At 49.4% G+C, this 16,734-nt stretch overlaps 1 protein-coding gene across 1 annotated transcript in view; it reads right to left on the bottom strand.

Annotated features, from left to right (window-relative positions):
* HNRNPLL (heterogeneous nuclear ribonucleoprotein L like) overlaps positions 1 to 16,734 on the bottom strand; it is a 174,980-nt gene that overhangs the window by 28,461 nt on the left and 129,785 nt on the right. Inside the window, exon 10 of the mRNA XM_082249368.1 lies at positions 15,448 to 15,643. Within this exon, the coding sequence (XP_082105494.1) occupies positions 15,448 to 15,643 (196 nt within the window). The remainder of the gene's footprint in view (positions 1 to 15,447; positions 15,644 to 16,734) is intronic.

Here is a 16,734-nt window from a genome sequence, read left to right as displayed (position 1 = left end):
CTGATAAAGCGCGGCGACAGATGGCGAAGTTGGGAGTCATTGAAGAGACTCAGACCAACGACTCCACAGAGCCGGGAGACAAAGATACAGATGGGAAGTCTGACGCTCAGGCTAGTGAAGAATGGACAGAAGGTGAGGAAATACCATCCAGGAACAAGAAGGAGAGAAAACTGACCAACCAGTTCAATTATAGCAAGAGAGCGTCCCAGAGCACTAACAAACCCCTGCGGGAGCGAGCTTCTCAGACAGAGCCACCTCCAAGGGCCACCTTCTCCACCACTGCAAACCAGTGGAAATTCAACCCACCACACGCTTCACACATGGGCGGAGCATGGGAACGTATGATTGGGATAGCAAGGCGCATACTGGATTCTATGTTGCTTGATGTGAGTTCTTCACGTCTTACCCATGAAGTACTTACTACATTCCTTGCTGAGGTCGCAGCAATAATCAACTCAAGACCGCTGACAGCTGTATCCACAGACCCAGAATGTCCGACTGTTTTAACTCCAGCTGCATTATTGAGCCGGAAAATTGGACAGATCCCAGCGCCAAAGAGCATCTTTGATGAAAAGGACATATATAAACGTCAATGGAGATACGCTCAATACCTTGCAGATTGTTTCTGGGACAGATGGAGGAGGGAATACCTCACACTTCTTCAAGGACGTAAAAAGTGGCAAACCCAGAAGCCTAACTTAAAGGAAGGGGACCTGGTTCTTCTAAAAGAAAAGCAAACCAATCGGATCCAGTGGCCAGTTGGAGTTATTTCAAAGGCCATTGCTAGTGATGATGGAAAGTTCCGAAGTGTGGAAGTCAGGATTGTAAAGGACGGGAGCCCAAAAACCTTCCTGAGACCAGTCACTGAGACAGTCCTAATTATGCCTGCTTCCAAAAATTCTGATTCAGTGTTATGTGTAGGAGTCACTTAGACCTCTAGCATAGTTAGCTTAGAGAAGAGGGCTACATAGCATTCTACTGTATGCAATGTTAATTGTATGTTTATGGAAAATAATTGTGTAGTGGTATCTCACGATACCAGGCGGGGAGTGTGCTGCCACGCAGCTTTAACTGTCTAGCAGTTGTTATTACATGTTATGTTATGCTATGTTATTGGTATCTTCCTTGCACCCCTGCTGTTTCTGGCTAGATGGTTTCTCCCATCCTCCATTTTCCTGCTGTAACTGCCATTTTGTTTACATAGTTACATAGTTACATAGTTAGTGAGGCTGAAAAAAGACACAAGTCCATCCAGTTCAACCTATGTGTGTGTGTTTGCTTTTAACCGTACATTGTATACCCCTGTATGTTGTGGTCTTTAAGGTGTCCATCCAATAGTTTTTTGAAACTATCAATGCTCCCCGCTGATACGACTGCTTGCGGAAGAGAATTCCACATCCTTACCGCTCTTACAGTGAAGAACCCCTTACGCACTTTAAGGTTAAACCGCCTTTCCTCTAGTTTTAGTGAGTGGCCACGTGTCTTATTGTATTCCCTTACTCTAAATAGTTTGTTCCTTATGCTAGGGTCGCCAGTACAGTATTTGTACATTGATATCATATCCCCCCTCAAGCGTCTCTTCTCCAGAGAGAACAAGTTCAGTGCATGTAGTCTTTCCTCATAGCCGATGTCCTCCATTCCCCTAATTATTTTTGTTGCCCTTCTCTGGACTTTCTCCAGTTCCAGCACATCCTTCCTGAGGACCGGTGCCCAGAACTGGACAGCATACTCCAGATGTGGCCGGACCAGAGTCTTGTAGAGTGGAAGAATAATCTCTTTATTTCTGGAGTGAATCCCCTTTTTTATACAACCCAGTATTCTGTTGGCTTTGCTTGCAGCGGCTTGGCATTGCATGCCACTTCCAAGCCTGTTGTCTACCAGTACCCCCAGGTCCCTTTCCATCCTAGACTCACCCAGAGGTTCCCCCCCTAGTGAGTAGCTTGCTTTCTGGTTTCTGGCCCCCAAGTGCATTACTTTACATTTTTCTACATTAAATCTCATCTGCCATGTAGTTGCCCACCCCGTTATTTTGTTCAGGTCTGCTTGCAAGATTTCCACATCCTGCATAGAAGATATTGGCATGCCTAATTTAGTATCATCTGCAAATACTGAGATTGTACTAGATATCCCCTCCTCTAGATCATTTATGAATAAATTAAACAGGATTGGTCCCAGGACAGAACCCTGGGGGACCCCACTTTCCACACCCGCCCAATCCGAGTACTCCCCATTAATCACCACCCTCTGTACTCTCCCCTGGAGCCAGTTCTCTATCCAGGTACTCACCTTATGGTCCATACCTACCTTCCTTAGTTTGTACAGTAAGCGTTTGTGGGGAACGGTGTCAAAGGCCTTTGCAAAGTCCAGATACACCACATCCACAGGCTTACCTTTATCTAAGTGGCAGCTCACTTCATCGTAGAAGGTTAATAGATTGGTTTGGCATGAACGATTTTTCATGAATCCATGCTGATTACTACTTATAATACCGTTTTCATTACTAAAGTCTTGTATGTGGTCCCTTATCATCCCCTCCAAAATTTTGCAGACTACAGATGTTAGGCTGACCGGCCTATAGTTACCCGGGATATATCTCGGCCCCTTTTTAAATATTGGTACCACGTTGGCTTTTTTCCAATCAGCTGGCACCATACCCGTCTGTAAACTATCCTTAAAGATCAAGAATAATGGTCTGGCAATCACCTGACTGAGCTCATTTAGAACCCTTGGGTGCAAGCCATCCGGTCCCGGGGATTTATTTATGTTAAGTTTCTCTAGTTTAGCTCTAAGTCTATCCTCTGTTAGCCATGGCGGCACTTCCTGAGGTGTATTATTTAGTTCGGCCTTACAAGCGGGGTTCGTGTAGCCCCCCGATTCCTTTGTGAAGACTGAAGAAAAGAAATTATTTAACACTTCCGCCTTTTCTCTGTCCTCAGTGGCCATTTTTCCTTTATCATCTTTTATGGGGCCAATGTGTTCTGGCCTCGCTTTCTTACTGTTTATATACTTAAAGAATTTCTTGGGGTTCTTTTTACTCTCCTCCGCTATATGTCTCTCGTGTTCTATTTTAGCCGCCCTGATTTCATCTTTACATTTCTTATTACACTCTTTGTAATGCTTAAATGCTGCCAATGACCCCTCAGTCTTGTATTTTTTGAAGGCCTTTTCTTTAGCTCTAATATACATTTTTATGTTGGAGTTTAGCCACCCAGGGTTTAGTTTTGCTCTTTTAAATTTATTTCCCTGTGGAATGCACTGGTCCACCCCCTTGTTAAGTATGCTCTTGAAGCACTCCCATTTTTCCTCCGTGTTCTTTGTTCCCAGGGTTCTATCCCAATTGATATTTTCTAGCAGCGAGCGCAGTTTAGGGAAATTGGCTCTTTTGAAATTCAGTGTCCTTATATTACCCTTGTGTTTCCTATTACTGTAATTAATACTGAAACCAATTGACCTATGGTCACTGTTCCCTAAGTTGTCCCGTATTTCTATATCCGTGAGCAGGTCTGTATTGTTGGTAATCAGTAGGTCAAGTACCGCATTGTTTCTTGTCGGTGCATTCACCATCTGACCCATGAAATTGTCCTGCAAAACATTTAGGAACTGCCGAGCCTTGGCTGAATGCGCGGTTCCTTCTGCCCAGTCTATATCAGGATAATTAAAGTCCCCCATTATAATGACATTTCCCATCCTTGCTGCCAATCCTATCTGTAACATGAGGTCCACCTCACCCTCCTCCCTCTGGTTTGGGGGCCTATAGCATACGCCCAATATTACCTTCCCCACCGTGCCTTTCCTTTGAAGCTCTACCCATAGGGATTCTGCCTCGTCCATAGCTCCATTATTAATATCATCCCTCATATTTACCTGTATACTGTTCTTAATATACAAACATACCCCTCCCCCTTTTTTACCCTCTCTATCTCTGCGATAAAGGGAATACCCCTGAATGGACGCCATCCAGTCATGAGAGCTGTCAAACCAAGTCTCAGTTATCCCCACAAAATCTAAGTCCTCCTCAAACATCAGCAGCTCCAGCTCTCCCATCTTGTTGGCCAGGCTTCTGGCATTGGTATATAAGCCTCGTAATTTTGATGTTTTTAGGCTGCTCTCTTGATTTTTCCCCGTACCCACCCTGGGTATAGGGGCTCCGAACACCCTACCGCTAATGCCCCCATTTCTGCCCTCTGAAACTTGCTTTCCACTGGCTAATTCTACATCTGTACCCTCCCCCCCATTCCCTAGTTTAAAAGCCCCTCTAACTTTTTGGCCATCCTCTCACCCAGTACGGCTGCACCCACCCCATTTAGGTGCAATCCGTCCCTACCAAAGAGCCGGTGACCGACTGAGAAGTCGGCCCAGTTCTCCAGGAACCCGAAACCCTCCTTACTACACCAGCTCCTCAGCCACTCGTTAACTTCCCTAATCTCCCGCTGCCTCTCTGGTGTGGCTCGAGGTACCGGTAGTATTTCGGAAAATACTACCTTGGAGGTCCTAGTCCTCAACTTAGCGCCTAAGTCCCTGAAATCGTTTAGGACTCTCCGTCTTCCTCTGCCTATGTCATTGGTACCCACGTGTACCATGACAGCTGGGTCTTCCCCAGCCCCACCCAATAATCTGTTCACCCGATCCGCGATGTGCCGAACCCGAGCGCCCGGCAAACAACAGACTGTTCGGCGCACACGGTCTATGTCACAGATTACACTGTCTGCCCTTCTAATAATTGAGTCCCCTACCACCAGCATCTGTCTTTCCTTTCCCTTTCTCCCGGCCTCACTGGAGGAGTTCGTCCCCTGGCAGCTAGGGGCGTCGCTCTGCTCCAGCAATGCTGGTCCCTGACTGGTTTCCCCAACATCACACAACGGGGCGTATCTATTGGGGTGCTCCAGCCCAGGATCAGCCTCCTTGCCTTGTCCCCTTCTACCCCTCCTAACTGTCACCCCTCTGCTCTGCTCTGATGCCTGCACCTCCGATACTCCGCCCACCTCTGTGCAGGCCCCTGTCTGCACCTGATTGGTACAATCCTGGCTCTCCTCCGGTATGGACATTCGTCTCAGTGTTGCCAGCTGCTTCCCTAGATTCAGGACCTGAGCTTCCAGGGAAGCAACGTGCTCACATTTTGCGCATTTGTATTCGCCCTCTATCGCATGACCGAGGAACGCATACATATCACAAGATGTACACCGAGTCGCATCCCCACACCCGCCGGGCATTGTACCTACTATCTAATCTAATGGGGATTCAGCGATTTAAGTCTATCCTATGTGGCTATTTCCTGGCTTCCTAACGCTACCTTCTCACCCTCTGGTATTCCGCTCCACTCACTTGACACCGGTCAGTCACCCAACACTCACAATCTCACAGCCCGGTCAGACGCACAACACTAAGTCGCACAGCCCGGTCAGACGCACAACACTAAGTCGCACAGCCCGGTCAGACGCACAACACTAAGTCGCACAGCGCGGTCAGACGCACAACATTCAGTCGCACAGCCCGGTCAGACGCACAACACTGAGTCGCACAGCCCGGTCAGACGCACCACACTGAGTCGCACAGCCCGGTCAGACACACAACACAGAGTCGCACAGCCCGGTCAGACGCACAATACAGAGTCGCACAGCCCGGTCAGACGCACAACACCGAGTCGCACAGCCCGGTCAGACGCACAACACCGAGTCGCACAGCCCGGTCAGACGCACAACACCGAGTCGCACAGCCCGGTCAGACGCACAACACTAAGTCGCACAGCCCGGTCAGACGCACAACACTCAGTCGCACAGCCCGGTCAGACGCACAACACCGAGTCGCACAGCCCGGTCAGACGCACAACACCGAGTCGCACAGCCCGGTCAGACGCACAACACCGAGTCGCACAGCCCGGTCAGACGCACAACACCGAGTCGCACAGCCCGGTCAGACGCACAACACCGAGTCGCACAGCCCGGTCAGACGCACAACACTCAGTCGCACAGCCCGGTCAGACTCACAACACTGAGTCGCACAGCCCGGTCAGACGCACAACACTGAGTCGCACAGCCCGGTCAGACTCACAACACTGAGTCGCACAGCCCGGTCAGACGCACAACACTGAGTCGCACAGCCCGGTCAGACGCACAACACTGAGTCGCACAGCCCGGTCAGACGCACAACACTGAGTCGCACAGCCCGGTCAGACGCACAACACTGAGTCGCACAGCCCAGTCAGACGCACAACACTGAGTCGCACAGCCCGGTCAGACGCAAAACGCTCAGTCGCACAGCCCGGTCAGACGCACAACGCTCAGTCGCACAGCCCGGTCAGACACACAACGCTCAGTCGCACAGCCCGGTCAGACGCACAACGCTCAGTCGCACAGCCCGGTCAGACGCAAAACGCTAGGTCGCACAGCCCGGTCAGACGCACAACACTGAGTCGCACAGCCCGGTCAGACGCACAACACTGAGTCGCACAGCGCAGTCAGACGCACAACACTGAGTCGCACCGCCCGGTCAGACGCACAACGCTCAGTCGCACCTCCCGGTCAGACGCACAACGCTCAGTCGCACCTCCCGGTCAGACGCACAACGCTCAGTCGCACAGCCCGGTCAGACGCAAAACACTCAGGTAGTGATAGGTACTCCCAGTCACTCAGGTAGCAACAGGTACTCACAGATACTCAGGTACTCACAGATACTCACAGGTACTCACAGATACTCACAGGTACTCACAGATACTCAGGTACTCACAGGTACTTACAGGTACTCACAGATACTCAGGTACTCACAGGTACTTACAGGTACTCACAGATACTCAGGTACTCACAGGTACTCACAGGTGCTCACAGATACTCACAGGTACTCACAGATACTCACAGGTACTCACAGATACTCAGGTACTCACAGATACTCAGGTACTCACAGGTACTCACAGGTACTTACAGGTACTCACAGGTACTCACAGGTGCTCACAGGTACTCAGGTACTCACAGATACTCACAGATACTCACAGATACTCAGGTACTCACAGGTACTCACAGGTACTCACAGATACTCACAGATACTCAGGTACTCACAGATACTCACAGGTACTCACAGATACTCAGGTACTCACAGGTACTCACAGGTACTCACAGATACTCACAGATACTCAGAGGTACTCAGAGGTACTTACACGTACTCACAGATACTCAGGTACTCACAGGTACTCACGTACTCACAGATACTCACAGATACTCAGGTACTCACAGATACTCAGGTACTACACTACACCCTCAGTCAGTGTACAATCTCAGTCACCAGTCTTACTTACCTAGTGTATGTCCCTTTAAGTCTGACTCTAGCAGTTCCTGGCTGTTTTTCTTTTTTTTTTTTTTTTTTCCCTCAGACGGTCAGTCTCCGCTCTGCACCCGCCTCCCTCTGTCACTTCCCGGTCAGCCTTTGCTCGCTAGTCTCCTCTGCTCCCTCTCTGTCTGGGGGGGGGGGGGGGGGGTCCGCACCACTCGCCGCCCGCCGCAAAAAGGGGGGGGGGTTTACTGTTCGGCTCGCCACCCGCAACAAGAGAGGGGGGGGGGTTACCGACCCGCTCGCCGCTCGCTTCTGGGGGGGGGGGGGGTCGGGGTTCGAGCGCCGCTCCCCGCCGCTGCTCTCGGGGGGGGGGGGGTATTCACACGCGGTCACGCACACACTCTCCTCTCTCCTGCACGCCCTGACAGCCTCTGATCCCGCGCTCTGCTCCACAGCACCACCTGCTGTTTAGTTGTTATGAGGAGACTGCAGAGTGAGGAAGTTGTGTAACTTCATTGTAAATTTACCTATGGAAAAGCCTCTATGTTTATGTCTTTGCTAACTTGAAGCATAAAGAAGCATTGGAGAACACCTCTGGAGTCTTTATTCATTGAGTAAACTATCTGTTAAAGCCATCATTCAACCTGCTGCACACACTTAGAGACTGGGTCTACAAGAAGGTCACAGGTACAATCGATGCTGAGACAGAACAATGATCATAAACACAAGGCCAAGTCAACCTGTCAATGGCTACAGCAGAATAAAGTGAAGGTTCTGGCGTGGCCATCTCAGTCTCCTGACCTCAATATCATTGAGCCACTCTGGGGAGGTCTCAAACGTGCAGTTCATGCAAGACGGTCCAAGAATTTACAGGAACTGGAGGCTTTTTGCCAGGAAGAATGGACAGCTTTACCATCTGAGACGATAAAGAGCCTCATCCACAAATACCAGAAAAGACTTCAAGCTGTCATTGATGTTAAAGGGGGCAATACACTGTATTGACGCCCGCCCCCCCCCCCCCCCCCCCCTGCACATAGCAGCTGACAGCCTTAGCTATGTATATTGTCCTATGGTTCAGTGTAAAGGTGGGTGTGTCCATTCTCTCCACTCAGGTTTCACTGAACTCTGAGCCCCTCTCATCAGCCATGATCTGTTTGCATTGCAAAGAGAAGCACAGAGACCCAACGATGACACCACTCGTTCTTAAACAAGTTAAAAAGTGAAAACCAAAGGTTTGATTTAAAAGTTTCATTAGCATGGTGATGGGGGGGGTGGGCAAAGGAGAAATCGAGGAAGACAAAAATAGACAGATTACATGTCAGCTTTAATATAGGGGAACCCATCACATTGGTATTATATTCTGTTTTTTATAAAGAGACAGAGCAGTAGTAGCCGATTCCTATGTGACTGTCATTTTCCTAGAATTTACATTTACACAGCCCTATACAATCAGACGGGAGGAGTCATTCTTCGACTCATTCAGCTGCCTGTGCAATTTAAACTACATTGATTCACCTTTGTACCAGACTTTTTTGGGCAAAGCAGTTAAGATTAGCTCAACAAATATTTGGAACAAGAAGCGCTAGTTTCAGACTGGAAATTATTACATATAGAGAGTGGTTGCAATTCTTACTTTTCTTGATGTCTTTAGCTGCCATTTACTGAATCTGGGCATCTGGTGTGTCCCTGCACCTTTAAAAGGTATACCTGTTCTTAGTTTATTCAGTGTTATATACAACATGTCTGAGGGGGCGTGGCCTGGCGCAGCATGTGAGAGGACGTGTGTGAGAGGAGCTCCGCCGGACCGATCTCCTTTACCGCTAATCCTGCAGCCCTCCGGGCACGATAATCCTCCCTTCACCTCCCGCACACCCGCGGCACTGACCTCCGCATGTCTCCGCCGAAGAAAGGCTCGGAAGCTGCGGCAAAACTGGCTGCATTCCGGAGGCTGGAGAAGGAGGCCCCGATCCAAGATGGCGCCGGCCCGTCGCTCGTGGTGGAGGAGCCGGAGAGCCCTGCTACATCCAAGGTATTGGAAGCGATTGCCACCTGCCAGACCATGCTGACGACTAAAATCGAGGAGGTGAAGGTAGATATATCACTGATGCGTCAGGATATGCAGAAGCTGAGGGACAGAGTTGGTGAGGCTGAACACAGAATCAGCGAGGTGGAGGACTCCCTCCCCCCATTGCAAAGCTCCTCAGACAGGCTGCAGCAACAAGTACACCTTATCCTTCAAAAACAAGATGACATGGAGAATAGGCTGCGCCGCTGTAACTTGCGGTTCATTGGCCTCCCGGAGGGCTCTGAAGGTGCAGACCCCTCATCTTATTTGGAACAATTGCTCACTCAAACATATGGCAGAGAATCCTTTTCACCCACTTTTGTTGTGGAACGTGCACATCGCCTCTCAGGGCGTCCCCCCCCTCAGGGTGCACCCCCCCGCACTTTCATCGCTAAATTCCTGAACTATCGGGACAGAGATGCCATATTGCGCCTGGCCAGAGTTAAGGGGAACATTCCATTTGGAAATCACAAAATAGCGATTTTCCCCGACTTCTCTGCTGAGGTCCAGAGGCGCCGCAAGAGCTTTTTGGAGGTCAAACGCAGGCTGCGTATCAAGAATATCAAATACTCTATGTTGTACCCGGCCCGTCTTAGAGTGGAGGGTGAGGACCGAGCCCACTTCTTTGAGGATCCGGAAGCCGCCATCTCCTGGCTAGAAGGACTGGAAGCTAGAGCCTGACCACCTTGCCCTGGCGACTTCATGACACTTTCTCCCTGATTGCCTGTGCCTTATGCTGCTGCTGAGGTGGGGGGGGGCTTTGTAGATCCTGCGGAACTCAAGACTTTGTACCCCCTTTCCCCCCCCCCCTCATTTCCCTGACCCACTGCTCCTGTGTCTGACCGGCGGAGCGCCCTAGCTCCACAGATGGAACTGATTTTTCTGTTCTCTTCCTATGGATTTCCACCTGCCCATAGGTTTTGCTACCCAGCGATACACCTGTTGGTTTTCGCCCCCTACACCCGCTCAGGCGTGTGTTTGTGCCCAACTCCCCTGTTGCCCCCTGCGACTTCTGCTGGACCTGGGCCCCCGGGCCCCCTTGCTTGTCCTAGTTGTATTTTGCTGTATTTTTGCTGACTATCCTGGGGGTCCCTGGCCTCCTGATCTTGTTTTTTACCAGTCGCATGTGGGCCTGTTCTGGTTGAGGCACTTGTTTGGGAACATGCCCGCACAAGTTGGGGTTGGTGCAGGGCAGGGAGGGGGGTTTGGGGTATTACCATTGTTTACAGTTTATAATTGGTACAATCTCTATACTGTTTCTGTTCTATGCACGTTGACCTCAAGTAATAACTGCCTGCTCTTTTACTGCCGTTTATTAATGTTAGTGTATGACCGTGGAATTGTTAGTTCTGTGGCCTTATTGCCTGAGATCCTGGGAGCCTCCGCTCCACGCTCCGTATTACCCCTGCCATGGCCGCATTGAAATTGTTGACGTGGAATGTCAGGGGTATGCGCGATAAGATTAAACGGACGGCTGTCTTTAATGTTCTACGCCGTGTCCGGGCTGACATTATAGTACTGGTGGAGACACATTTGGAGGGCCGCGTACAGCAGTCTCTCAAACGGCCTTGGGTTGGCTGGGTGCATCACTCTGCATACAGCTCGCACTCCAGGGGTGTGGCGCTTCTGGTGGCCAAATCGGTGCATTTCCAGCTCCTAGGATCTCAGGTTGACCCAATGGGTAGATATGTTTTCCTTAAAACGTCAGTCTATGGGGAATTGATGCTTCTGATGGCTTTCTATGTGCCCCCCCCTTACTCTGCTGTGGTTATAATGGAGGGATTGGCGTTCATGGCACCATGCCCGGGGGCCCCGGTGATCTGGCTGGGCGACTTTAACAATGTGCTGGACTCGGGTCTGGATAGATCCGGTGGCGCCTCCCAGGCGCCGCCGGGGTCGTCCCCGACCAGGTTCTCCCGATTGGTGGAGAGCTTTGGTTTGACCGACTCCTGGCGCAGCAAGTACCCCGCTCAGCGTGCGTACTCCTGTTTCTCGGCTGCACACCATTCTATGTCACGCATTGATCTGATATTGATGTCTCGAACCCTGCTCCCCAGGTTACTGGCGGCAGGCTTCGCCCCACGGACTCTGTCTGATCACTGCCCTTATTGGATACTGTTGTCCTTGCCCTGTAATAGACCTCCCCCGGCCTGGCGCCTGAATCCCGCCTGGCTCCCCTTGGTGTCTGATGGGAACGACATTGAGGGGACCTGGACACAATTCTTTTCTGATAATGAGGGCACTGCCTCCCCGGCTGCAGTGTGGGAGGCATTTAAACTGTTCGCCAGATCCACTATGATTTCCAAAATTAAAGCTGTTAGGGCGCGGGCTGCTGAGGAGATCTCCAGGGCAACGGCGAATCTGCTTGAAGCTGAACAGGCCTTTATGGCGGACCCGACTCCGACGCATGAATCCCAGTATAAATTGACCTCTAAAGTCCTTTCCCAACTTGAATATGAGAAGGCGAAATCTAAGATGTTTTTCCAGAAGCAGAATCTGTTTGCACATGGAGAGCGGGCGGGGAAACTCCTCGCATATTTAGTTCATTGTGAGGATAGGCCCCCGGTAGTTATAACTTTGAAGGATGACCTGGGTAATGAGATCACCGATCCTGCTGCGGTGACACAGTGTTTCCGATCATTTTTTAGTACACTTTACACCTCTAGGGCCCCCGCTGACTGCACTGACATGCATGACTTTCTGGACTCTATTGCCTTTCCCACATTGACACCCGACCAGTTGGCGACCCTCGAGGCACCCATTTCTGTGGAGGAGATTGCAGCAGCCGTGTCCGAGTTCCCTAGATCTAAGGCCCCCGGCCTGGACGGCCTCCCGATTGAATTCTTCTCCCAATATTCGGAACTCCTTTCTCCTAAATTATTGGCTCTGTTTCAATCTCTGTTCAAGGATGCAGCCCTGCCCCCTTCTATGCGGGAGGCGCTAATTGTGCTCATCCCCAAGCCGGGCAAAGACTTGCACGCCCCAGAGTCTTACCGCCCCATCTCTTTGCTCCCAGTAGACACTAAAATCCTTGCGAAAATTTTATCCCTCCGTCTCAACAAGGTGATCCTTTCACTCATACACTCGGACCAGGCCGGGTTCATGCCTGGGAGGAACGCCTCATTTAACCTTCGCCGGTTATTCATGAATCTCCAGGCACAACACGACGGAATGGGCGGCAGGGTGGTGGTCTCCTTGGACACGGCTAAAGCATTCGACTCGGTAGAGTGGCCATTTCTTTGGACCTGCCTGGACCGATACGGCTTTGGCCCTAATTTTATTAAGTGGGTCAAACTTCTATATAGCACCCCGGTAGCTAGGGTCCTGGCCAACGGCTGGCAGTCGACCGCCTTCCCTTTATCCTGTGGCACTCGACAGGGGTGCCCCCTCTCCCCCCTGCTGTATGCCCTGGCCGCGGAGCCCCTGGCGATGGCCATTAGAGCACATCCCGGGATTCGTGGCCTACGTAAGGGACCGCTGGAGGAGAAGATCAGCATGTATGCTGATGACACTTTGTTATATTTGGAAGACTCTCGAGAATCCCTGCTCACAGCCCTTTCTTTAATTGAACGGTACGGACGGTTCTCCGGTTTTCAGATAAACTGGGATAAGTCACAAATTCTCCCGCTTGACGAGAGCCCGCAGGCGATCGCCCCCGCAAACCCGGCCCTGCAGTGTGTATCCCGCATTAAGTACTTAGGGATTCAGGTGACAGCTAGCTCAGCAGATTATGTCCCAGATAACGTTCAACCCTTGTTCCCACTGCTTAAGGCCAAAATTCAAGTATGGTCCAAATTACCTCTGGGAGTGATGGGTAGGGTCAATTTAATTAAAATGATTCTTCTCCCCAAAATTCTCTATGTTGTATGGCATTCTCCTATATATCTGCCACTCAGGCTGTTTAAGCAGATGGAATCACTCCTCAAGACCTTTGTTTGGGGTGCTAATCGGCACAAGATCTCCTGGCGCAAACTCAAAAATCCTACAAATCTAGGGGGGTTGGCCCTGCCGGATTTTAATCTGTACTATCTGGCAGCTCAGTTGTCCCAGTTCTTTCACATTGATAAAACAACATGTCTGAGGATGGGAGTAGGGATCGACTGATTATTGGTGGGGCCAATATTCACTTTTTTTGAAGTATTGGTCACAAACTTGCCGATATTGCTTCAAGTGGTTGTACCGGAGTGATGCCTGCAGCAACAGGCATCACCCTGGTATCGTTTTTTAGAGCAGACGGTCGTCTTTTTTGTAATAACAACCGATGCGGCTAATCAGCAGCTCGCTGTTATTACAAGCAGCGGGAGAATATGTCCCCCCGCTGCCCCACACCCGGGTCTCCTGTCCCAATGCCGGCTGGCCAAAGACTCTAACAAAGCTGGAATCGGCTCTGATCAGGTCTCTGATGTAGTAATCTGGAAGCGATGTCATCCCTTCTGGTTACTGGAGCCTAAAAGGCACCAGATGTAAAAAAAAAAAGACCATATTTAAAACAGCCAAACTTGGCGTTTTGAATGCGTTTAAGTGCAGAGGAGGGGTTTGGGGTCTTATAGACCCCAGATCCCTCCATATAGAGTACCGGTCACTGTATATTACTGTCACCTTGTGACAGCAATGAGTGATCAAAGACATTTTTTTTTTTAAAGTACAGTGTAAAAATAAAAAAATTTAAATGTACAGAATGTAACAGAATATCGGCACCTAATATTGGCTATCAACCTAAAGTGTGGCTGGAAAATCGGTATCGGCCCTGAAAAATTATATCTGTCAATTCATAGATGGGAGTTCACACTTTGTACTGGAGCCTTGGCATGGCAGTATAGCTTTACCCATATTTGCAAATGCTTGCAAGAAAAAAAACACCTTTTTGTTTTTAACACGAATTGTTGAAACAGTTTAGTCTGTTTGATTTTGCTGGCTAGCTCATAAGTGTGCTTGGGACCTTTTTTATATTGTATCATGTTTACCTAAATAAAACTAAAAAAATAAATAAATCTATAATTCTGTTAGCACTGAGGCCCCGTTCACACTGGGGCGATCCGACTTCCCGGGGCGACCTCCGAGGTTGCGGTGCGAGCAGCGCGCCGCGACCTCGGAGCGGCCGCCACGGACTTCATAACATTGAAGTCTATGACGGTCGCTCCGGGTCGCCCCAAAGAAGCTCCGGACCCTTTTTCTAAGTCGGAGCGACTTGTGTCGCTCCTATTAGAACGGGTCCGCAGCTTCCCTATGGAAGGCGACCTACGGCGACCTGTGAGGCGACCAGGTCGCCTCACAGGTCACCCCAGTGTGAACAGGGACTAAACATAAAGAAGCTGTATACAAGAATGGAACACCCCCTTTAAAAGGGTAAGATCACCTATTCAGGAAAAATGAAAAGGTGAACTAACTCCAAATATTCTACCCACCATTCTGAACCCTGCTGCACATAAAGGCTGAAATGCCTTGTGCTGCTGGTATAGCAGTTCATGCAATACCCAGCCCCAGAATGAACTTCGGACATGCTAGCAACAGCAAGCGTCCAATGGTCAGAGCAGCCAAATGACCATGCTGATCAATGAGAAGCGCATCTAAGGCTTCTTCTTCTGATGTCACAGAATAAACATTTATCATTGGTTAGTGAGTTCATGCTGTCCAATGAGCGCTTGCCAAGGTACGATCATAGCCCGGGACTCCAACCTGCTATACCAATTGAGCTGCTTCCGGGATCGGAGGCTGCAGCCACTGCCACCTCCTGCTTTGCTCCCATCACCAAATGATCAGTCTGCGGCCGCTCCTGGTTCCACCCCTCTGGGGGGTGTGACCTGGGTGTGGTCCCCACCCCCCACACTCCCGTAACGATGCCACTGCTTCTCTGCAGTCTTTGTAGTGTCCCTTCCGCCACCCCCCTGAAAAATGCTGCCCAAGGCAAACATCCTTGTTTGCCTCGCTGTAGATACGCAAGGCATGCATGCATATTTGCAAATATGTGCAAAATACAACTGACACAGATGGGGAAAAAAAAATCAAAACATACTGCTTTGCCCTTGTAAACATTTTTCTTGCAGCCCCCACCTGAATTAGCCAGATTCTAGCACCTTCCACTGCCCAAATAACAAACAACGAAGAAAAGCATAATAGATTACCTTTTGAAATATACTTTCATCCATTGTTAAGGGGACATTATAAAAATGCAGAACCCAAGATGGTGGCTGGATGATGTTCTTGGAGGCCTGACCAGCACTGGTAAATCTATTGTTCTTACTCATTGAAAAATCCTTGTAACTTCCATCTTCAGGCTCAAAAACCTGGCTTGGGACAACAGAATGCTGCTTTGATACACTGAAATGAAAACAATAAAGCATTAAATATAATTCAAATGCCAGTTCTAGTTACACATTTCTCAATAACACACTAATACATACGTGGATCTACATACATAGTTACATAGTTTGTGAGGTTGAAAAAAGACATCAGTCCATCCAGTTAAACCTATGATGTGTGTGTGTGTGTGTTAGCTGTTAACCGTACATTGTATACTCCTGTATATTGTGGTCTTTAAGATGCCCATCTAATAGTTTTTTGAAACTATCGATGCTCCCTGCTGATACCACTGCTTGTGGAAGAGAATTACACATCATTACTGCTCTGACAGTAAAGAACCCCCTACGTATTTTAAGGTTAAACCTATTTTCCTCTAGATTTAGTGAGTGTCCATGTGTCTTATTGTATTCCCTTTCTCTGAAAAGTTTGTTCCTTATGCTAGGGTCCTCACCAGTACAGTATTTGTCTCTTCTCCAGAGAGAATAAGTTCAATGCTTGTAGTCTTTCCTCATAGCTGATGTCCTCCATTCCCCTAATTATTTTTGTTGCTCTTCTCTGGACTCTCTCCAGTTCCAGCACATCCTTTCTGAAGACCAGTGCCCAGAACTGGACGGAATATGCCAGATGTGGCCGGACCAGAGTCTTGTAGAGTGGGAGAATAATCTCTTTATTTCTGGAGTGAATCCCCTTTTTTATACATGCCAGTATTTGGATGGCTTTGCTTGCAGCAGCTTGGCATTGCATGCCACTGTCAAGCCTGTTGTCCACTAGTATCCCCAGGCTCTTTTCCATCTTAGATTCACCCAGAGGTTCCCCCCCTAGTGAGTAGCTTGCTTTCGTGTTTCTGACGCCCAAGTGCATTACTTTACATTTTTCAACATTAAACCTCATCTTCCATTTAGTTGCCCACCCCATTATTTTGTTCAGGTCCGCTTGTAAGGTTTCCACATCCTGCATAGAAGATATTGGCATGCTTAGTTTAGTATCATCAGCAAATACTGAGATTGTGCTTGATATCCCCTCCTCTAGGTCGTTTATGAATAAATTAAACAGGATTGGCCCCAGGACAGAACCTTGGGGGACCCCACTTTCCACACCCACCCAATCCG

This window comes from Pelophylax lessonae (assembly GCF_965119305.1).
Source record: "Pelophylax lessonae genome assembly, chromosome: 3".
Lineage (NCBI taxonomy): Eukaryota > Metazoa > Chordata > Amphibia > Anura > Ranidae > Pelophylax > Pelophylax lessonae.
Note: the sequence above shows the minus strand (reverse complement) of the source record. Positions and strands in the feature narration are given on the sequence as shown.